The following is a 22,769-nucleotide window of genomic DNA, read 5'->3' as shown; positions in this document are numbered from 1 at the left end:
GTTCCCAGGAACGGTCCTCCGGTCCGTACCCCTTCCAGTCAATGAGATACTGCAGCTTTCCCCTGCGGTATCGGGAGTCCAGGATGCGTTCCACCTCGTACTCAGGCTCTCCCTGAACCAACACTGGCTGCGGTCGGGGACGGTTCGGGTGGAACTCGTCGGGTGGGGCCACTGGACTCAGAAGGGACCTGTGGAAGACCGGGTGAACCTTCAGGGTTGCGGGTAACCGGAGACGGAATGCCACAGGAGAGACTTGGTCCACGATAGGGAACGGGCCGGTGAATCGGGCGTCCAACTTCCGCGAAGGTCGAGAAGGGTGGAGGTGGCGAGTGGAGAGCCAAACCAGGTCACCGACGCGAAGTTCCGGCCCCACCTGGCGGTGGCGGTCGGCCTGGGCTTTGTACGCTTCCTTGGCCTGGTGCAGTTGCTCCACCAAAAGCTGTTGCTGGGACTGGAGCTCTTGAAGCCACTCCGTCACCGCCGGGACCGCGGATGCCGGCAGCACATCTGGAAACAGCCGTGGATGATAACCGTAACTGGCCTGGAACGGGGTCTGCTGGGTGGACGCATTCACCGCGTTGTTGTAGGCGAACTCCGCCAATGCCAGGTGGTCGACCCAGTCATCCTGCTGGTAGCTGCAGTAACACCGGAGGTACTGCTCCAGCACCGCGTTCGCCCGTTCCGTCTGGCCATCGGTCTGTGGGTGGTAGGCTGACGAGAGGCAGACCTCTGTCCCGAGGGTCTGGTGTAATGCTCGCCAGAACCGGGATGTGAACTGAACGCCCCGGTCGGACACCACGCGCTCAGGTAGGCCATGCAGGCGGAAGACATGCTGAAGGTACAGCTGAGCGGTTTCCTTGGCTGTGGGTACAGATGGGCAGGGGGCGCAGTGCACCATCTTGGTGAAATGGTCGGAGAAAACTAGGAGGCAGGTACAACCACGAGACGGGGGTAAGTCCACTACAAAGTCCAACGAAACCGTGTGCCAAGGGCGCGGTGGAACTGGCAATGGCTGAAGTAGGCCGGGGGGTCGCCCGGTAGGGCCCTTGGCGCGCCGGCAGACATCACAACCAGCAACGTATCGAGCCACGTCAGCCTTCAGGCGGGGCCACCAAAACTCACGACTGACCAGATGGGTGGTCCGATACCGTCCAAAGTGCCCCGCTGCTGGGGCATCATGGGCCATCCGGAGAACCTCCAGCCGCAGTGGCCCTGGCGGGATGTACAGACGACCGTGGTGCAGCAGAAGGCCCTGATGCAGGACCAGCCCCGGATACTGTGGGCTGGACCCTTCAGCCAGCTCCTGGAGTCGTTCCTGGGCCCAAGCGTCGACCCGCTGCTGTTTCCGCACCCGAGCCTGCAGTGGCTCCGCCTCCTGGGTGGCCAGGAATGCAGCTGGAGGTAGGATCGTGGTGGGATCTGCTTGCTGTACCGTGTCTGCGTTGTCTTCAGGTTTCCGGGACAGGGCATCCGCCTTCTGGTTCTGAGAGCTAGGGATGTAGCGGATCCGGAACTGGAACCGGGAAAAGAACAACGCCCACCGGATCTGTCTTTGGTTCAGCTTGCGGGTGGTCTGGAGGTACTCCAGGTTCCGGTGGTCGGTTCTCACCTCCACCGGATGTCGTGCCCCCTCAAGATGGTGGCGCCAGACCTCAAAGGCCACCTTGATGGCCAGTAGTTCCCGCTCCCACACAGTATAGTTACACTCCGCTGGTAGGAGCTGGCGGGAATAGAAGGCACAGGGTAAGAGTGGCGCTTCAGGTCCATTCTGTTGAGACAAGACGGCACCGAGAGCCGTACTGGAGGCGTCGGTCTCCACCACAAAGGGTCGAGAGGGGTCAGGATGTTGTAAGATTGGCGCCCTCTGGAAACAGGCCTTCAACCCCTGAAACGCCTCCTCTGCCTCCTTGTCCCAGGAAAACGGCGTCTTTGGGCGCAGTAGCCGGGTCAACGGGGTGGTGCGATGAGCATAATCTGCGATGAAGGTCCGGTAGTAGTTGGCGAACCCCAGGAAACGCTGTAGGTCCTTGCGGTTCCGGGGTGCCGCCCATTCTCGAACCGCTGCCACCTTCCCAGGGTCCATCTGCACCCCATCTGGAGAGAGCCGGTGTCCAAGGAAGTCCACAGTCCGCTGATGGAACTCGCACTTGCTGAGCTTTGCGTACAAACGGTGCTCACGCAAGCGCTGCAGCACGGTCCGGACATGTCCCTCATGGCGAGCCGGGTCACGGGAGTAAACCAGTATGTCATCCAAGTACACCACCACGTACTTGTCTAACAAGTCCTGGAACACGTGGTTGATGTAGCGTTGGAACACAGCAGGCGCGTTGCACAAACCGAAAGGCATAACCAAGTATTCGAACTGCCCGTACCGGGTCCCAAATGCTGTCTTCCACTCATCCCCGGCTCGGATCCGAATCAAGTTGTAGGCCCCCCGGAGGTCCAGCTTGGTGAACACCTGTGCCCCTTGCACCCGCTCCAGCAACTCCGAGATAAGGGGCAAGGGGTACCGGTCTGGGATGGTAATTTTGTTCAGGGCTCGGTAATCATGGCAAGGGCGAAGTTCCCCACATTTCTTCTTAACAAAGAGCACTGGTGCCGCGGTAGGCGAGGTGGAAGGCCTAATGAACCCACGCTCCAGGTTCTTGCGCAAGAAGTCCTGCAAAGCCTCGCGCTCTGGCTCTGTTAGAGAATATAAGCGACTCACTGGTAAGGGCGCTCCGGGCTGGAGGTCTATGCCGCAGTCAAAAGGCCGATGCGGCGGCAGCTGGTCTGCCCCCCGTTCCTCGAACACGTCCTGGTAGTCCTGGTACACGGCTGGGAGCGTGGGTGCTGCCTCCTCCGTGGGCGCGGCCGCCAGCGTCTCGGATTGAGCATGGGAACATGGGTCTGGGAAGTGCACAGTCCGTTTGACCCAGTCAATCTGAACGTTGTGAGCTTCCAGCCAGTCCATCCCGAGCACGAGGGGGAACCGGGGCATAGAGGCAATGTCCAAAGTTCGCAACTCCCGGTGCTGCTGGAGACACAGGACCAGGGGCTGGGTCTCCTGAGTAACGGCTCCTGAACGTAGAAGCCGTCCGTCAATTGCTTCCACCTGGACCGGTTCTGGCTTGTTCCGAAGTGGCACCTGATGATGGGCAGCAAAAGCAGCATCCATATAAGAACGGGTTGCTCCTGAATCCACCAAAGCATGGGTAAGAATCCAGGGCCCACCTGGAGGGTATAAACGTACCGGAACCATAAGATGTTGCAAGTCCATTGGTGCGGGCCCATTCTGCGCTGTTTGGGACCCCCGGTAGCTAGGGCCATCAGCTACTGGGGGTTGGCGGTTTCCCTGCGGCTGGCGTTTCTCAGGGCAGGACCGAGCGTAGTGTCCACTTCCGCCACAGTAGAGACATAGATTCCCCTCCCGACGCCGCACCTTCTCTGCGGGGGAAAGGCGTGGCCGCACTGCCCCGAGCTGCATAGGCTCTTCCGATAACTCAGTTGTGACCGTGGGGCTGCCGGAAGAAACTGGTGCCGAGAACTGGAGGTGTCGTCGGCCCCGGGCCTGGCGACGATCCTCCAGCCGGTCGTCTATCTGTAGACTCCGTTGAATGAGAGTGTCTAGCGTGGTGGGGCGTTCCATTGTGGCCAGCTGGTCCAGTATCTCGTCCGAAAGCCCTTCGAGATACTGGTCCCGCAATGCCGAGTCGTTCCAGGTCAAGTCCTGTGCCAACAGCCGAAACTCCGTGGTATATGCGGCCACCGTGGACTCGCCCTGTTTCAACTGCCGAATCGCCCGGTTGGCTTGACTCCCTTTCTGGGGGTTGCCGAACGCGGCCTCCAAAAGATTGCAAAACCCCGTATAGTCTGCCAGCAAGGGGGAGTCTTGCCTGAGTAGCGGCAACGCCCACTTGGCCGCCTGGTCCTTTAACAAACTAATCAAAAAGTGCACCTTGGTGCGGTCGTCAGGGAAGTTCCGGGCTCGCCCCTGAATATACAGCTTGGCTTGGGCGAGGAACATGGGAAAGCTGGCCGGGGCTCCATCAAATTTCTCGGGCAAAGCCACTGGGTACTTGCCAGGAGCCGGGGCGTCGGCCCCAGGAGCCGGTAGGGCTTCCAAGCGCTGCTGAAGTGCCGTAACCGCGTCGCTGAGCTGCTGCACGGTGTGAGTCAAGGCCTGGTTCTTCTGGGCCAAAGCCACCAGCGCAGCCACCTGGTCAGCCATGGCCTCTGGCTCTTCCCGAACGCACCCCAACGAAGGGGGAGTGCAGGTGTGGCGGGAGCAAACTGTGCTGGACCCGGGGGAAAGGTACCTTGAGCGTAGTCTGAGTCCACACGAAGAGGGGCGAGGTCCGAGGCGGAGAGCCGGGCGGGGAACAGGAACGCTGGAACAGGAGGCCGAGCAGGGTACAGGAACACCGGATGGTCAGGAACAGGAGGCCGAGCAGGGAACAGGAGCACCGGATGGTCAGGAACAGGAGGCCAAGCAGGGATCAAGAACACAGGAAGGTCCAAAGCCAACAACGACGTTGCTCCCGCAACCTGGGACCGGGCTGACTGGGCTTTTATCCTCTTCTAAGGCCAGGGGCGGTCCCGGCCCCCAGGAGCCCCGCCTCCTCTGGCCTTAAGGCGAGCACTCCTCCTGGGAGCAACCAGTTCCCTTCGCCTCTCTGCCCTAAGCCTCTGCAGATCAGGAGAGGCCGAAGGGTTACTGGGCCCTGGAGGAGGCTCACCTGTAGCCACTGAGTCCTCAAGCCCCTCTGGGGCCTGAAGGGTTTCACCTGGGGCCAGCTCCTGGTGCTCTGCCACAGGTGCAGGCTCTTCAGCATCTAGGCCTTGCCCCAGTTCAGCCGGCCCTGGAGGCGGGGACTCCTGTGCAGGCTGGGATTCCTCTGGTTCATCCTCTGAATCGGAATCCCAGGCCATCACAACATGCAGTAAATTTCAGATTTTCTTTCCACAATTTTTCCCAATCATCAAATTGTATATTATAACCGAAGTCTTTGGCCCATTGTATCATTGCCGATTTAACCTCTTCATCTTTCATGTTCCATTCCAACAGTATTTTATACATTTTTGAAAAAAAATTACATTCATTATTTATTATATCTACTTGAAACTTTGAATCTTTTTCTCCATATCCACATTCTTTTATGTCTTTTTAAAACATTTCTGTCAGGGAACTGACATCAGAGAGAAAAGCGGAGGCAGGGCTCCAGAGCGATGCCGGAGAGGGAACCAGTCGGGGGGAAGGAATTCAGCGTGACACCAATAGAGAGGAGAGGGAGATGGAGGAATCGGTGTCAGGGCTCCGAGACCCTTCAACCGAGACCAGCGGAGAGAGCGCTGGCACGCCCTTGCCGTCCCCTTACCTGTGCAGACGTGTTCCGCGCAGGGAACATAGGCGGAGACTTGGGGTCAAACAGCTTTTATGCTGGAAGAGATTCAAGAAACGCCCACTGACGGATTCTGCAAGTGACTAACAGGTCACGGAGGGCGAGCTCTAACCCTTAACATGGTTGAGCAAACGATCAAACTGAAGTGAAGGCAGTTTACACACAAGTAACCCACCCATAACCATCACAATTTCATTAACCTGTAAATAATGCAACCAATCATATACATGTTCTTTAATTTGTTCATATGGCTTTAACTTCCATTTTCCCTCCTCTTTAATCACCATTTCACCATATGTGATCCAATTACCTCTCATATTAATTTTCTTTACACTCATAACTTCTAACGGAGATAGCCAGTGTGGAACTTTTGGTTCCAATAAATTTTTGTACCTGTCCCATACCTCTATCAACGAATTCCTGAAGATGTGGTTCCCAAAACCTTTATGAATTTTCTTCTTATCACACCATAGGTAAGCATGTCATCCAAATCTGTTATCAAAACCTTCAAGGTCTAATAATTCCTTATTGTCTAATTTTATCCATTCTTTTGACCAGCAAAGACATGCTGCTTCATAATACAGTTTCATATCTGGCAGGGCAAAGCCTCCTCTTTCTTTCGCATCTGTTAATAACTTATATTTTATTCTTGACTTCTTGCCCTGCAAGATATACCTTGAAATCACTTTTTGCCACTCTTTAAAGATCCCTATCCCCTTTATAATGGGGATAGTCTGAAATAAAAATAACATCTTTGGAAGCACACTCATCTTTATCGTGGAAATTCTGCCCCAAAAGGACAGTTTCATTCTGCCCCACACCTCTAGATCTTTCCTTATTTCCTTCCAAACCGGTACATAATTATTCTGGAACAGGTCAATATTTTTGGGTGTTAACCAAATCCCCAAATATTTTACTTTTTTCACAACCTCTATCTCTGTCTGTTGTTGCATTATTTCTATCTTATTTTGTTCCATATTTTTAGCAATTATTTTAGTCTTTTTCTTATTCAATCTAAATCCTGCCATTTTTCCAAATTGTTCTATTTCCTCCAAAACTTCTTTTACACTTTCCAGTGGTTCTTCAATTGTTATAACCAGATCATCGGCAAAGGCTTTCACTTTATATTCATTCTGCCCCACTGTTACCCCTTTAATGGATTTATTTTGTTTAATCACACTTAAAAAGACCTCTAGGACCGTTATAAATAATAATGGCGAGAGCGGACAACCCTGTCTTGTTCCTTTTGATATTTTTATACCCTCTGTAATTACATTATTGACTAGCAGTTTAGCTCTCTGTTCTGTGTATATTGCCTTAATTCCATTGAAGAACTCTTTCCCCACATCCATGTACTCTAAATTTTTCAGCATAAAATCCCATACTATATTGTCGAAGGCCTTTTCTGCATCCACAAACATTAATATCGCTTGTTTCTCATTCCTGGCAGTCAGATATTCCAAAATATTAATTATATTCCTTATATTATCTTTCATTTGTCTGCCTGGAAGGAAACCTGCTTGATCTTTATGGATGATTTTCAACAATATCTTTTTCATTCTCTTCGCTAAAATCCCTACAAATATTTTGTAATCCGTATTCAATAATGAAATAGGCCTATAGTTTTTGACTTGTGTTAAATCCGAATCTTGTTTTGGAATCAAGGTAATAAATGCTTCTTTCCGTGTATCTGGGATCTCTCTTTTAAAATATTATTCATAACTTCTTTCAATGGTGTCGACAATACATCTCTCATTTCTTTGTAATAACCTGATGTAAATCCATCTGGTCCCAGGGCCTTTCCTCTCTTCAATTCTTTTATAGTCTCCTTTATCTCGTCCATTTCTATTGGGGCACTCAGCTGGTCTTTTTGTTCTGTCGGGATCTTCTGCACCTTTTTTTCTTTTAAAAATCTTTCTATTTTCTTTCTATTGTTCCTTTCTTTATTTTTATATAATTGTCTATAAAAGTCCAAGAATCCTTTTCTGATTTCTTTCGGATTAACTATCTCTTCACCATTTACAATGATTTTATTAATTGTGTTTTGTTCCTTTCTCTTTTTAATTTGCCACGCTAACCATTTGCCTGATTTGTTAGCAAATTCGAAGTTTTTCTGTCTCAACCTTTTTATGTTCCATTCCACTTCTTTGTTTATTATCATTGCAAATTGAGTTTGTAAGGTCTTGATTTCTTGTTTAATTTTTAGGTTATTTGGTTTTCTAATTAGTTTTTGTTCACTGTCCATAATCTGCTTCAAAATTTCTTTTTTTCCTTTTTCTCTATTTTTATTCCTCAATGAATTCTGCTGAATGAAAAAGCCTCTCATAACTGCTTTGCTTGCGTCCCAGACCACATTCATCTTTGTCCCTTTGTTGATATTGTCCACAAAATATTCCGTTAGTTTCTTTCGTGCTTTTTCTAGAGTTTGCTGATCATCTAATAGGTGTTCATTGATTCTCCATCTATAAGTCCTTTCCTCAAAACCTTTTAATTCCATTTTTATTGGATTATGATCCGAAATTACTTTAGGTTGTATTTCAATTTGTTGGATTCTTGGTGTCAGTTCATTCGAAACCCATATTTGATCTATTCTAGACATTGACTGATTTGGTTTCGAATAATAAGTAAATTGCTTCTCCAATGGGTGTCTGAGTCTCCAAATGTCAATCAAACCGCAGTTCTTAGTCATCGTAAAAAAAGTCTTAGGTAGTTTCCCTTCCTTATTTGTTCCTTTTCTTAGTCTGTCCGTTTCTAATGAAATAGGAAATCATGTCTCCCATTATTATAATTTTTTGATCCATATAATCAAATAGTTTTTCTTCCAAGATTTTGTAGAAATCAGTCTTGTTTCCATTAGGTGCATAGATCCCGACAATGATCAAATTTTCACCTTGCCATTTGATCTGGACTGCTATAATTCTTCCTTCTTCGTCTTTAAAGATTTGTTGAGATTCGATTTTATTTTTGATATATAGAACTACCCCTCTTTTTTTCTTTGTCCAAAGATACAAATTCATTCCCTAATCTTTTATTAATCAGTATTTTTCTATGTTTCCTTGCCACATGTGTTTCTTGTAAACATATAATGTCCAAATTTTTCTTTTTCAAAAATTGTTCAATTTTATTTCGTTTTTTCTTATCATTCATCCCATTAAGATTCCAATTCCATAATCTTAGCGCCATGATGGATTCCAATTAAATAAATTTAAATTAATTTTCTTATAACGTATCCTTTTCCTCTCCTTCTCCTTCTTCTACCTCTTCATCCGACTTCTTTCCATTCTCTTCTTTTTCCTCCCCCGATTCTGACTCTTCCTTAGATCCTGCCCCTCCGTTTGCACCCTTGGCTTCTTCCTCTTCTGCCTTTAGTTCCTTGTATTTTCTCAAAAAATTCAGTTTCTTCTGGGTTTATTAACCTGTGCTTCTTACTTTTGTAGAAAAACGAGACTCCCTCAGGGAATTCCCACTTAAAATCAATTTTGTTTTTCTTAAGAATCTGTACCAATGGCTTGTATGGGTCTCTTGGTTTCAGCAATCTTATTGGTATATCTTTAAAAATGATTATGTAATTTCCATCTATGTACAATCTTTTCTCTCTGTTCTTCTGTAATATCAAACTTCTCATTTCTCTGTCTTTAAATGTAATTAAACAGTCCCCTGGAAATTTCCTTGCTTTGTTTGATCTCACTTTCATTCTAAATGCACTTTATACTGTTTTTACAACTCCTTCTGCTGGTAACTCCAGCCATTGCGCTAACTCCATTATCAATCTCTCTTTAATATCTTTGTTCTGTATCTCCGGCACAGATCTCAGCCTCAGATTCACCTCCCTCTGTCTCAGTTCATTAACAGTCATCGCATCTTTAATATCTTCCTGTGCTTTATTTATTTCCATCATCTCCACTTTCATCTTCTTTTCTTCCCGTTTCACCTCTTTCATTTCTAATTTAACCTTTTTCATCCCTTCTTCAAATGATAAAGTTCTTTTTTAAACCTCTCTTATTTGTCCTTTCAGTTCACTGACCGTCTCATCAATTTTTTTGTCCATTTTGCCAATTTTACTATCCACTTGCTCTAATTTTGTTTCCAGATTCTTTTCACTTTGCTTAATTTCTGCAAACATTTTCAATATTTGTGCTTTGAAGTCCGATTCTTGCTTAGATGCTCTCCTTTCTGTCGGTGTCACCCCCTCCACCCCTTTCTTCTGTTGGTGTGCCATTTCTACCTTCTACAACCTCCCTCCCCAATCCTTCACTGAACTGCTATACAGTAGAAAACCCTGTTCATTAAATTAGCCAATAGTCAATTATTGTATACCAAATTCAGCTGATACACTTTAAACAATTAATTTCAATTTTTGATTTATGATATGTCACTTCCAAAAAAGTAGGGAGTAGAGTAGGGAGTAAAATAGGGAGTAGAGTAGTAGTGAATGATTTTAAATTGGTAAAAAAAAGAAAAAAGAAAAATACAGTATGTAGGGAGGGGTGACTTTTGAGAGAAGGGGTACCCAGATAGGTAAATTGTCAGATTATCTCCTTTTAATAACTTCAAAGGAGAAAAGGAGAGGCCAAATCCAAAATCCAAACCAAAGTATAGGACAGTCTTCTTGCCCCCAATCGGGCTAATCCTTAATTAGAATCTTCTCTTGCACTTCCTCCCATATAAAATTGTAATCCATTTATGATCCAAGAAGATCGTAATCCAAATAATTTCTTTTATAATTCAAATATAATGTCCAAATATAGTTATTTTCCAAAAATGATTTTTCAAAAATCCAAATATTTTATAGCCTCTAATATCAACTCAGAAAAATGATTCTTAATTGTCTAGTTGGTATTAATTCCAAAATATATTTAAATACTTTTAAAGATGAATCAGTAGAGTCCCAGAAGGAGTATTCCACATAGCACCCAAAACATGAAGTGGGAGAAGTCAGATTTCCTGTTTCTTAAAAATATTCCACTGGCAAGGAAAATCATAGAAAAACAAGTTGTAATGTCTCATTCCATCCACTAGGGAACTGAAGTCCAGATAAGTGGCGTAGATCTAAAATTCATATAAATGTCAGTCTCAAAAGGAAAAAAATAAAAATAAAGGGAAAACCACATCAATTCCAGATTATGCTATATTTAATTTTGTCCTCTTAAGAGTCTATATCGACCAAAAGATGAAGAGAGGCTTTAATTCTCCCTCTACAACAGCAGCCTTTTAACTCTTAACAATGGAGTCGAAGGCTCTCCTTCCAACGCGGCTCTTTGTCTCTAAAAGTGAAAGTGGGAAAATGCTTCAAGCCTTCTATATCCTCCGCTACACCAAAGACGTCTATTTGCCACTATAGTAACTTTCTGATCCCCCTTTTACTGTAATAATCTTCCTGTGTCCTTGTAACCTCTTCCAAAGTCTCTTTTATACTTTTTAACTTTAGTTCTAAAAGTTTAGAGAGAAACAGAAACAATAGCCGCTAGCGGCAACTCACTTTCAATTTCCAGCTCTGCTTACAATGCTGCGTCTGCACTGATTCCAGATGACAGCTGAACTCTGTATTAATCCTTTTTAGTTACGGAACCTTCCTCAATGTTATTTCTTCCAAATTATAATTTTGTTGAGTCTGAATTTCTTAAATTTGAGAGCGGAGCGCTGTTCCTTGCAAGGTCGGGGCTTCGCTAATCGGCCATAGCAATGGCTTCCCGATAGCCTGCTGATCCTCCCTCCATGCTCTTCGCCCCTTTTCGGGGTTACCTGATGGCCGGTAGGTTAGCTCTAGGCACTGCCGGGAACCTGACCCTCTGAACACCCTCCAGAGGCTTTATGGGGGGGTTATTTCACCCAATAACCCCCCGTTTCGACCGAAAGAGCTGGGATTCCTCTAGCGGAAAAATCCCTCGCTTGCGACGGGCTCGCGCTCCACCGGAAGTCCCCAAAATATTGCTTTTTAAAATGTAAATACTTATTTAAAAATTTGCAGATGACAGGTACCTCTTAGAAGAGGAATTGCCCTTTCTTCTCACATAAAAGGGAATGACTCTTCTAAAATGGCAGCTGCTGCAATATGCACCACCTAAAATACAGTGTATGAAATCCAATGATGCAATGGAGTACCTCCATGGGGTTTCTACCCACTCCAGCCACCTGCATGCCCTCCAAATCTGCTTAGGGAAGTTGGGGTCTTGCCAGAGCAGAAGTGGGGGCTGGAGAGTAGAAACTGGAAGTCCCATTGTGCAACTGGAGTTCCTTTTGCACAAGCAGGTGGACGTAATTCAGTAGAAATCTTGCACTGATCTTGCAAGCTGATCTTACAGCTTGAGTCCAAGACCCCTAAGGACTGTCTAAACCTGGTCATTGAGATTTTTTGAAGTATTATTTATTTATTTTTAAATAATTTTATTTTCATTTTTTATTTATTGAATTTATAACCCACTTTTTTCTCTAAGGAGCTCAAAGTGGCATCCGGTTCTCTTCATAAGGATGAGAGTCAGTGAGCTTCATGGCTGAGCAGGGACACTCTGGCCACTATAGCACACTGGCTCATGCCCTGATCCCTGAGATTATCTAGAGCAGCACTGTTGGTTGTGCCCAGTATCACAGAAGCCACAATGGCCTCAACAAGAAATCAGACATTTAATGATGTTGGTCCCATGCTATAGAAAATTCTTTCAGGAGAGATTCAGCAGGTATCCTTGCTTCTGACTTTCAATCATCTCTTAAAGACTTTAATGCCAATAGGCTGATACAGTTGTTTAAAACTTCATTGAGTAGCCAGTTTTTTATTGAGTGGTTTGCACTGCTTTTAAAGGTTTTTATGCTGATGTACATCACCCTGATTATAAGACGTAAAGAGTCTTATAAATAAAAAAAATCTTACCCCTTATACATTTTGTTCAAAAACTATTGTTTTAGTCCAATGCACATTTGTGCACATTTAATTTATTAGGTATTCAATTAAAACTCATTTGATTAGACAACTAATATTCATTTTATTAGTCAAGAGCCCTAATACTTAAGTGCAGTAAACTGTGATGCTCGGAGCAAATGTCATAAATGGAGCTGAGCTATTTCTCATTGTTGACCAAACCCTGAAGGAGAGTTTTTCTATTTCAGACCATGTCTTGGAATCTTCCGTAAAATTTCAAATTCAGTCTATATAAATCTCTCCAAATCTTACTCTAGTCCAGAAAAGGGGGCGGGAAGGGTAGTCCTACTAAATTCTCCTTAGACATATGCCTGAAGTTTGAAAAGTTTATTGCACTGTTCACTGCTTGAAGAACCTCCATTGTAAATGTTTATATTAATTTGCAAAGCCGGTATTTCTTACCATATTGAGATCTGTCTGTGGAAGAATGGTCTTTAATTTCTCCCCTTGCCGTCCATCGACAATTCCTTCTACGATCATTTCAATCAGGTAGGGTACATATTTGGCAAATAATCTATCTAAGAGTTGTTTTTCTTGCTGAGGAACAAAATCAAAACAAAGTAATTCTAATGTATCCATTTTATTTGTATCTTCCTGTACAGAGGGATATACTCTTCCCCTCTTGTGATTGTGGATCAACCTCTTCTAAATACAGTGGTGCCTCGCAAGACGAAATTAATCCGTTCCGCGAGTCTCTTCGTCTAGCGGTTTTTTCGTCTTGCGAAGCAAGCCCATTGACGGCTTAGCGGATTAGCGGCTTTTAGCGCCTTTTAGCGGCTTATCGGATAAGCAGATAAGCGGCTTAGCGGCTTAGAAAAAAGGGGGGGAGGGGAAAAAACCCGCAGGAACTCGCAAGACATTTTCGTCTTGCAAAGCAAGCCCATAGGAAATTCGTTTTGCGAAGCACCTCCAAAACGGAAAACAAGATCTACTCCATGGAAGGGAGGGCACAACACACCTGCTCTTGTAAGTCAGAAGTAAGAGCAGGAAAGCCCAAATGCCATGGAGGACACAGGACTGGAATAGGATAGGGTGATTTCCAACCAAATCTTAACTATCTATCTGGAATTTGCCACCAAGCCCTCATGGCACCTAATGAAATTCCCCAAATTGTGGATTTCCCTGCCCCATTTCTTTGTTGTTGGCAGTTGCTAATAAGGCATGACTTCACATCACATTGTGAGTCATAGCTGTCAACGTTTCCCTTTTTTAAGGGAAATTCCCATATTCCGAATAGGATTCCTCACAAGAAAAGGGAAAAGTTGACAGCTATGTTGTGAGTTCTCCTAAAACGTCCAAAGTAATGAGATTTAAAATAAAAATAAAAATTGAAAGGTGCTCCAGTGAATTACTCAAGGAAGCTCTTCATGTGGGAGATTTCCACTTTTCTGTCAACCTCTCAGAACCTCTGTAGATAGGTTCTGTCAACCTACCTACATGTTCCAATATTGTAGCTAGACAGGCAGTTTTTTCAATTCTGCTATCAGAAAGGAACATTGTTGTCCATGGGTAGGCAAACTAAGGCCCGGATCCGGCCCAATCGCCTTCTAAATCCAGCCCGCGGACGGTCCGGGAATCAGTGTGTTTTTGCATGAGTAGAATGTGTCCTTTTATTTAAAATACATCTCTGGATTGTTTGTAGGGCATAGGAATTCGTTCATTCCCCCCCCCCGAAAAGTATAGTCTGGCCCCCCACAAGGTCTGAGGGACAGTGGACCGGCCCCCTGCTGAAAAAGTTTGATAACCCCTGTATGTTGTCCAATAAAAACATCTTTTAGATGGTACCAGTCTGTTAGGTAGGCCCCAACACCATCTAGTGTCCAAAAGCAGAAATGTTCACAGAGTCAAGGAATACGATATACAACCACCCCGACCCCAATTCCAGTCCCTTTCTTGATGAGACCAACACAGGATATCATCAGAAGCACAACTGTAGGAGCAGAGAAGAGAACAGCAGAGACTTCCTCAATGCACTACCTCAAAAAAGACTTCTGCATCTATTACAAGGATAGGTAAAGGTAAAGGTACCCCTGCCCGTACGGGCCAGTCGTGTCCGACTCTAGGTTTGTGCGCCCATCTTACTTAAGAGGCCGGGGGCCAGCGCTGTCCGGAGACACTTCCGTGTCACGTGGCCAGCGTGACGAAGCTGCTCTGGCGAGCCAGCACCAGCGCAGCACACAGAAACGCCGTTTACCTTCCCGCTAGAAAGCGGTCCCTATTTATCTGCTTGCACTTAGGGGTGCTTTCGAACTGCTAGGTGGGCAGGAGCTGGGACCGAAAGATGGGAGCTCACCCCGCTGCGGGGATTCAAACCGCCGACCTTTCGATCGGCAAGCCCTAGGCGCTGAGGTTTTACCCACAGCGCCACCCGCGTCCCATTACAAGGACAATCAACTGCAATAATATTGATTGACATGAGTAAGAACTGTCTTAGCATCCTAAGGAAAAAGCAGTCCAAAATGCCATATTTACACATATCCAGAAACTAATAATGTTGCTCAAGCCCATGGAGGCTTAGTCATTCCTGATTCAAGGTTGCAGGGAGAAGGGAAGGAAACCTGTGAGGAAAAAGTGAGTGCTTTTGTTGTTTTTCAAAGAGAAGAAGGAGGAAGAGTGATCGAGCTGGGAGAGAAAAATCAGTAAAAACATTGCAGAGTGAGAAATGCAGAGAGACAAGTACAGCTGCTGTGACCAAGGCAAGATAGCAAATGAACTGGGCTGGATCCTTCTCAAAGCTGCATCATGTGACCCTGCCTGTCCTAAGTAGTTATGGAGACAACCCATGTCTAGATGTCTTCCTCTCACTGACCGAAGAATAATACACACCCAGGTGTGTAATTCTTTTCCTGGTATGGGAGCATGTCAGGGGACTGGGATGGCTGTGGGTCATTTGGATCCCAGCTGTTTCTTGGTCCTCCCTGGGCATATCTGACCCAAACCCTGACCCAGAGACCCTGTGCCTCCTCTACAAGAGGTCTGGAAGGTGGCAACATGAGAACAGGCCTTTTCTGCAGTGGCTCCACACTTGTGGAATGGTCGCCCCAGTGAGGCTCACCTAGCACCTTCATTGCATATCTTTAGGCACCAGGCAGAAACATTCCTCTTCTCCCCAGCTAATTAAGCCATCTGTGCCCTTTTAAACTGTGTAGTGCAGGGTACTGTTTTTGTTTGTTACTATGTTATGTGTGTTTGTGTTTTTATATTGCAAACCACCCTGTGATCCATTCTTATTATTTATAATTATATCTCCTTTGAGCTCTACCAACATCAGAGCACCCACAGTGGCTAGGCCTGTGTATCAGAGGATTCAGCAGCAGCAAGAAGGGGGGAATCCAACTTAGGATTTTCCTCTCCAGTGCTGGAACTCCATATCCAGAGCTGGACAGGGGTATCTGATATATCCTGTGGCCCCTGGGACACCCTCCCAAATCCTGCACCCCAACCAGAGAACTCAGTTTGTCTGGAAACCTCACAAAAAAATTAGCTTGTCTGGATATACTGGAAAACCAGTAACTGGTGATTTACAACAAATGCTTCCAAGTTCAGTCTAAGGAGACATTTTCTACCTTGCTTCTTTGGTTCGTCCATTTCTCCCAATAAGGTTTGTATCTCAAGTTCTTGGGGTCCACAAAGACCATCCCACAGCGTGATACCGTCGCAGGTGAAGCATACTGTAAGTCTCCAACCTAGGAAGGAAGCACATTTACTGGAAACTGGTTGGAGGAGTGGCCTCGTGCCTGGAGAACCTCCACCACAAAATGGAAGCTGGCATACTGCATTCTGTTTCTGAAGTGAAGTAAGTTTGGCCCTAATGAACTTGGATATAGGACTGCCTAGACCCACATGTAACCCACTCTGCGCAATTCAGAAGAAAAGCTGAGTGTAAGAGTAAGAAAACAGTAAAATAAATAAATACGATAAAAATGGAGAAACACCACCACCTCCCAAGACCAAAATGGATGGATAACGGGTCACTTGAGCTGTTATATTTAATGAAATGTCTGGCCATCAGTATCTGTTGTTTCAAAACTTCAGAAGTGACTTCCTTACCTCAAATAAAAGGGCACAATGGGCTTGGAGTCTGATTCGTTCCCCATTTGCCAAAGTCAACAATTTGTTATCATCCATCACAGAATTCATGTTTTCTACCCAGAGGGCATCCACATCTCCATCAAATAAAATGTACCTGTATACAAAGATTAAAGAAAGGCACTTATATAATGACACATCCCCAAAACACTTCTATTCTAATTCATTTTGATCTGTGTACTTTCACTGGATTGCAGGAAGGTTATTGGGAAAATGAGGGGAAATTACAGCAAAACAAATCTGAAACTATTAAGGACCCGCAAGTGTAATGTCTAACCCAGAGGTTTGCAATCCTTTTCCCCTACTAAATAATTCCAGTAATGGAACAATATCCTGTGAAGTCCAACTCCCCCCCCCCAGAAGCATTAAACAAAACAAAACAAAACAAAACAAAACAAAACAAAACAAAACAAAACAATAAAAACATGAAAACAAATAAATTAACCAAAATTTCATAGAACCCCTGACGGAAAGCTCACTCAACCCAAAGATTCCACGGAGCCTTGGTTGAAAAGTACTGGATAGGAGAAATTATGTTTAAAGAGCTGATAATCTTACTGATGGTTGCTAGATTAAATTTAACAAAATACTGGAAAGTATACCAAAAAGCTGATCAATTGCTTTGATGGGAAAATGAGCACATAAAATGAAAACATTGAGAAAAAAAGCAAAAGAGCCAGACAAATTTGGAGAAATATGATATCATATTATTGCATTCACTTCTGACAAGGAAAACAATTTTATTCTACCTCAAACTCATGCTGATTTGTGAATAACTGATTTTGGCTGTGTGGGAAATTGCAGTCAAATATAGCTAGCAAGAATACGGCTTGCATGAAGTGGTTAAGGTAATAGAATTGCATTCCTAGAGTCAGCTAGGCCATGCCCCTCACCTGGAAGGAAGTTAAGCTTCCTCCTTTGTTCATTCTCTTTCACCTTGTGAACTCACCAAGATAGGACGTGTCTGAGCTTGCTCTCTACAAGTTGTTTGTGTGCTCAGAAATATGTTTCTGTATTTTGTAAACCCAAAATACAGAATACTACCTGCGTTTTTCTTGCAGCTGTATGGAATAATGCATGAATCATATCTTACGAGTTAAGTAAAGTATTCAAACTTATTAATGGTGTGGGAAGCAGTGTTAAGTGACTAGAACAGGATATTTAAAAGGTCTAACAGCCTATATTCCTCACACTTCAGGGTGATGCATGATTCTGTGTTTTAAAACTCTGCTGGGGGCTCTCACTTGCTGGAGAGTATGTTTAGCTCTGCTCTTTTGATATAGGTATCCAGCCAAGTACTTTATTAATGACCCCACAATGATCCCATGTTATCTCTTTTTCCCCAAAAGCTGATTGTATTGTCTGCATTTCTTTGAATCTGATTCTCTTTAGTTTTCCCTTCTCTGTTGTTGTCCTGATGATAACATTACAATGTGCTCTTGGCCTTGCATTAATTCTCTTGTAATTTATCTATAATCTGTCATTTTTCTCTTATGTTTGTTTGGTTACAAAACTTAATAATGCAGTTTAAACACAAATACAAATATTGGTCTAACCCTTAAGAAATTACCTTCTCTCTTTTTTATCTGTGGGTTTATTGATTTCCCTAAAGATGTTGGACAAAACTCCATCAGTCCAGTCTCGTGTGGTGGGGTCTAGGATTCCGTAAAGCTCAATAACACTCATGGCTTTGGGGTTCAGCGTGTAAAGTTTGGTCACCAATGACAGCCTAAATGGACATCAGAGGTGCAGTTAAGAAGAAAAACACATTGCAGTAGAACTTGCCAAAGCAACTCCTGTATACAAACACTTCACAATTCGTACCCAATAAAAACATGAGGTGCCCTGCTGAATCAGATCAAAGTAAATCAAAGCTTGATCCTGCTTTCCACAGTGGCTACCAGATATCCCTGGAAAGCTCATAAGCAGAGCTTAAATGCAGTAGCCCTCCTCACTGTTTCCCCTCAGCAACTGACACAATTGGTCAGTTCACGGAAGCCACACCTATTGCTCGGTGGGGTTGCCAATTGCATTGCTAGAATGCACCACAACATCATCCATTTCAAATATCTTGATTGTTTCTACTTTCTGGTTGAGTATTTTTATTTATTTGCTTGATTTAGGGAGGCGAAGCTGCTGCCTTTCTCACCCCCTGGCTATGCCCATGAAAGTGGAGGAAGCGAGGAAGTCTATTCTCATCCTCTTGCTCTTTGGAAGGGGTAGCAACAAGTCTTACCAAGTTATCGACCTGTATTCATAATCTGTACTCACTTGGTCTGAGCCTGGCACAAGGTATTGATAACCACAGACTTGCCGCCTCCTGTCGGCCCAACCACCATTGTAGTATGACGAGTCAACATAGTTTCATACATTTGGACAACTTTATCCACCTGATAAAAAACCATTAAAAGGCCTCATAGAGCATACATCAGCTAAACTCACTATTAGCCTTTTTTTTCTAATAGTACTGTATAAATCAACAAAATTTCATTTTAGGAGAATTTAAGTCAAAAGATATAACCCAAATACCCCAGGTTGAAAGTAAAAGAAAGAAAAGAAAATTCCAAGTCATCATAATCTGAATAGATGATGGAAAGAAGTGTCTTCCGCCACCTAAAAGGATTATTATTGCTACTTATGGACTGGATGGAAGACCTCACTGCAGCAGAGCCAGGCTTGAAGGTTGCCTTTTATACAGGCTCCCCAAAATGTGGCCTGGCATTTATGATACTTTCCATTTTGCTGTGTTTCTTTTTCATACCTGAATTGGCAGGACAACGTAGCCTCCTTCAGCCAACACTTGCTCAACAGCATCATTAAAATTAGGGTAGCGTACTCGAGGGCAATCAAGTCCAGGAAACAGGTCAGAGATGAGGCCAAGAAAAAGAGGAACATCTTCAAAAACAAATTTTGGGAGATTCATGTCTCGCAGAGCTCTCATCAGGACCACATCCTAGGGTGATGGTGGTTGTAAAAAGCAATTAACATGTTTAGTGAGCAAAATAGGTTTTCTTGAGCACCCTGCCCCCAATTTAGTAGCTCCCTCAAATAGCTGCTGCCTTTCACCACATAACAGTTAAAGGTTTGAGGCTGAAACAAGACAGAAGTACTTTTTTGGAGGGACAGGGGACGGGTGAATATGGGGGGCTCCCTGGTCCTGAATGGAGTAACTGTGCGCAGGACCAGGTGCACAGCCTGGGAATCATTTTGAACTCACAACTATCCATGGAGACACAGGTCAATTCTGTGTCCAGGGCAGCTGTCTACCAGCCTCATTTGGTACACAGGTTGAGACCCTACCTGTCTCACCAGAGTGGTGCATACTCTAGTTATCTCCCGCTTGGACTACTGCAAATGGAGCTACCTTTGAAGGTGACTCAGAAACTACAACTAATCCAGAATGCGGCAACTAGACTGGTGACTGGGAGTGACCGCCAAGACCATATAAAACCAGTCCTAAAGGATCTACACTGGTTCCAGTATGTTTCCTAGCACAATTCAAAGTGTTGGTGCTGACCTTTAAGATCCTAAACGGCATTGGCCCTATATACCTGAAGGAAGATCTCCATCACCATTGTTCAGCCTGGATACTGAGATCCACCTCTAAGGGCCTTCTGGTGGTTCCCTCGCTTTGAGGAGTGAGGTTACAGGGAACCAGGCAGAGGGCCTTCCCAATAGTCGCACCTACCCTGTGGAACGTAGGGCAGTACTTCTGTCTTGTCAGGATTCAACCTCAATCTGTTAGCCGCCACACATCCTCCAACCACCCTTACAAAGCCCTATACAGCTTAGGATTCTCCCATGTGTATCATTCCCAGTCTTTCTGCCAAGTATTCACTCTGCAGCAACCTATCAGAGGGCATTCTTGATATATGCATGTTGAATGTTGAATGTCGAATGCCCTTCCTTCACACTAGACTGACTTTGATGGCTTTTAAGTGCCAGTTTAAAACTATTTTATTCATCCAGGCCTGTGGCTGAATTGCTTCATTTGTGGGTTTGTGCCCTTGCCTGACTATCTGGGTTTATTATTATTATTTTATTGCTATACTGTAGCACATATTTGTTTTTATGATAAATTCTTGTTTCAGTGTGTATTATGATTTATTTGAAATTACACCTTGCTCTGGGATGGTATTTCACAAAGTGCGTTAGAAATTGCCTGAATAAATAAAAGGCCAACAGCTTCTGGCCAAGCACTTGCACCAGGCTACTTTTGCTGCCCCAGATGCATAACATCCACAGCCAGCGCAGAGGAGACCAAGGAAATGAACACAGGAGAATGGTATTGAGTTGAATTAGGCCACAACTTTATTGATTACAGGTAAGAGTAGGTTTGGCTACGCGCACGTATCTGACATTAGGCAGCCTACACGCTGACTGATAGGAACCCAGGGGGTCAGCCCTGTGCTGGGGAGTTATTGGGTGCCACAATCTCGCACAGGCCTGCCATTGGGAGATGTGTTTTGGCCCATCAGTCCCTGTGTGGACTCCTGGCAGAGTCAACCTCCTGGATGCCCTTAATGGAGTGCCCATGTGGCTAAAGATCCAGTCCAATGCCCACATGCCCATGCCCTAATTGGCTTGCAGGCAATGCCCACCTCTAGCAACTATGGTGGCTCATTCAACAGAAGTAATATATTTTGCATTACCTGTGGAAATTTATACTTGATTCTGACCAAACTAAGCTTACTAGAGCAAAATAAACACCAGGATTATGCCCCTAAAATATATATATCATCGAAAAATAAAATATTGGAACACAGCTAGGGTGGGCGCACACCATTTTCTCTATATTGTTCACATAGTACATTTGTGACTAAAACTGAAACGTCTTGCACTCAATTATAGAATCATAGAATCATAGAATCATATGTAACACAGGCCCAGATGAGACAGTTTGTTTATGATTTTTTTTCTTTAGTGACAGTGACATGAGACATACAGTGGGAGGGGTGTTTCTCTCTCTGAAACATGAAGTACACTCTGAGTATTTTGTTTTCTTTCATGTTTGATGCTGTTAAATCGAATAAGGAGGGATGAAGGTTTTATGGTCATATTTGCAGGGGCCGGGCAAGATGACATATGGGGGTCCCTTCCAACTCTACAATTCTATGGTTTTATGATATAGTGCTAGAGGGCTGTAAAAATTTGTGTCCTGGGCTTTTTAGACTCGTCTACCTATGTACTATCGGGAACCAAAATGGCACATTGGTTGCCAGATGTGAATTTTTTTTTCAGCTCTCCCACCCCACTAATAGGGACTAGCCCATAGTCATGGGGTCATGTGAATAAGCCCCCAGATTCTCTATTTTCCAGGATGCCAGGATAATGGATTAGGATAGGCTTACCTCATTTAGATCCGGTGAGCCTCTCTTCAATTCCCCTGCCATCACCAGTACTGACTTCAGAGCCCGAAGCCCAAAATCATAGTGATGCTGTTTTGAAAGTTGTTCCCTTGCTAGTTTGTAGAGCACTGTCATCTTCTTGGCCAGGGTCTTGCAGACAAAATGCAGCATGAACATATAAATGTGTGGGTTTTTTAAATAAAAAAAGCCCTGAACCTCCCCATGTGCACTTTATTCATACATGAACATAACTACATGAATCACGTGTGTGAATGAACCACTATAGGTTCAACACCTTAAGTGAAACTTGCAATATACATATATATAATATTCCCAGTTTTGAAAAGCCCTCAAATTGGCTAACAACATTCACAAAACACTACAGATATGTAATAAGCATTATGAATGAACCAGCTCTTTGTGAAGGCACTGACCTACCTTTGCCAAAAGAAAACCTTCAGAAAACAGCATGATTTCACAGATTTGTTGGAGATCTGGCACAATTACTACTACAGGTCTGAAAAGAGCCTTAACGGATTCAGGGAGCTCAGTACGGCCTGCGTAGCCAGGATTCATGGTGATGAAAATGCCCATTCGCGGATCCAGAGAAATTTCTTGCCCTTCAAACTGAAACATAAGTGAAATATACTCAGAGTCGCAAAGTGATTTCATGCTCTTTATTCAGCTCATAGTGGTGAGGAGGAATGAATGAATGTCCCCTCAAAGTATCTGCTTTATATACATTATTTACACAATGGGCTGCACATGATTGGCTAATTCCAGGATTCTACTGTAGGCCAATCAGGTTGTGGATTCACTTCTATCTGGAGCATGATTGGGTGGTTCCTGCTAACCAATCATACTGCTGCATTGTTCTAGGACCAATCAGACTGCTGCATTCTGAATCCTATTGTTCTAGGACCAATCAGACTGCTGCCTTTTGGAGCCTATTGTTCTAGGACCAATCAGACTGCTGCAGTTTGGATCCTATTCAACTCAGTACATAACACCCCTCCCCTCTAAGTTCCAGTCCTGCCC

General features: G+C 44.6%; 1 protein-coding gene across 2 annotated transcripts in view; it reads right to left on the bottom strand.

Moving 5' to 3' along the window:
* DNAH10 (dynein axonemal heavy chain 10) overlaps window positions 1-22,769 on the bottom strand; it is a 124,031-nt gene that overhangs the window by 46,446 nt on the left and 54,816 nt on the right. For both annotated transcript variants that reach the window (XM_081841542.1, XM_081841543.1), the window contains 8 exons: window positions 22,170-22,358; window positions 21,735-21,881; window positions 19,145-19,336; window positions 18,655-18,773; window positions 17,954-18,112; window positions 16,345-16,480; window positions 15,861-15,980; window positions 12,697-12,831 (listed from right to left, as the gene is read on the bottom strand). In XM_081841542.1, the coding sequence (XP_081697668.1) occupies window positions 12,697-12,831; window positions 15,861-15,980; window positions 16,345-16,480; window positions 17,954-18,112; window positions 18,655-18,773; window positions 19,145-19,336; window positions 21,735-21,881; window positions 22,170-22,358 (1,197 nt within the window). The remainder of the gene's footprint in view (window positions 1-12,696; window positions 12,832-15,860; window positions 15,981-16,344; window positions 16,481-17,953; window positions 18,113-18,654; window positions 18,774-19,144; window positions 19,337-21,734; window positions 21,882-22,169; window positions 22,359-22,769) is intronic.

The sequence above is a fragment of the Podarcis erhardii genome (assembly GCF_964252035.2).
Source record: "Podarcis erhardii genome assembly, chromosome: 15".
NCBI lineage: Eukaryota > Metazoa > Chordata > Lepidosauria > Squamata > Lacertidae > Podarcis > Podarcis erhardii.
Note: the sequence above shows the minus strand (reverse complement) of the source record. Positions and strands in the feature narration are given on the sequence as shown.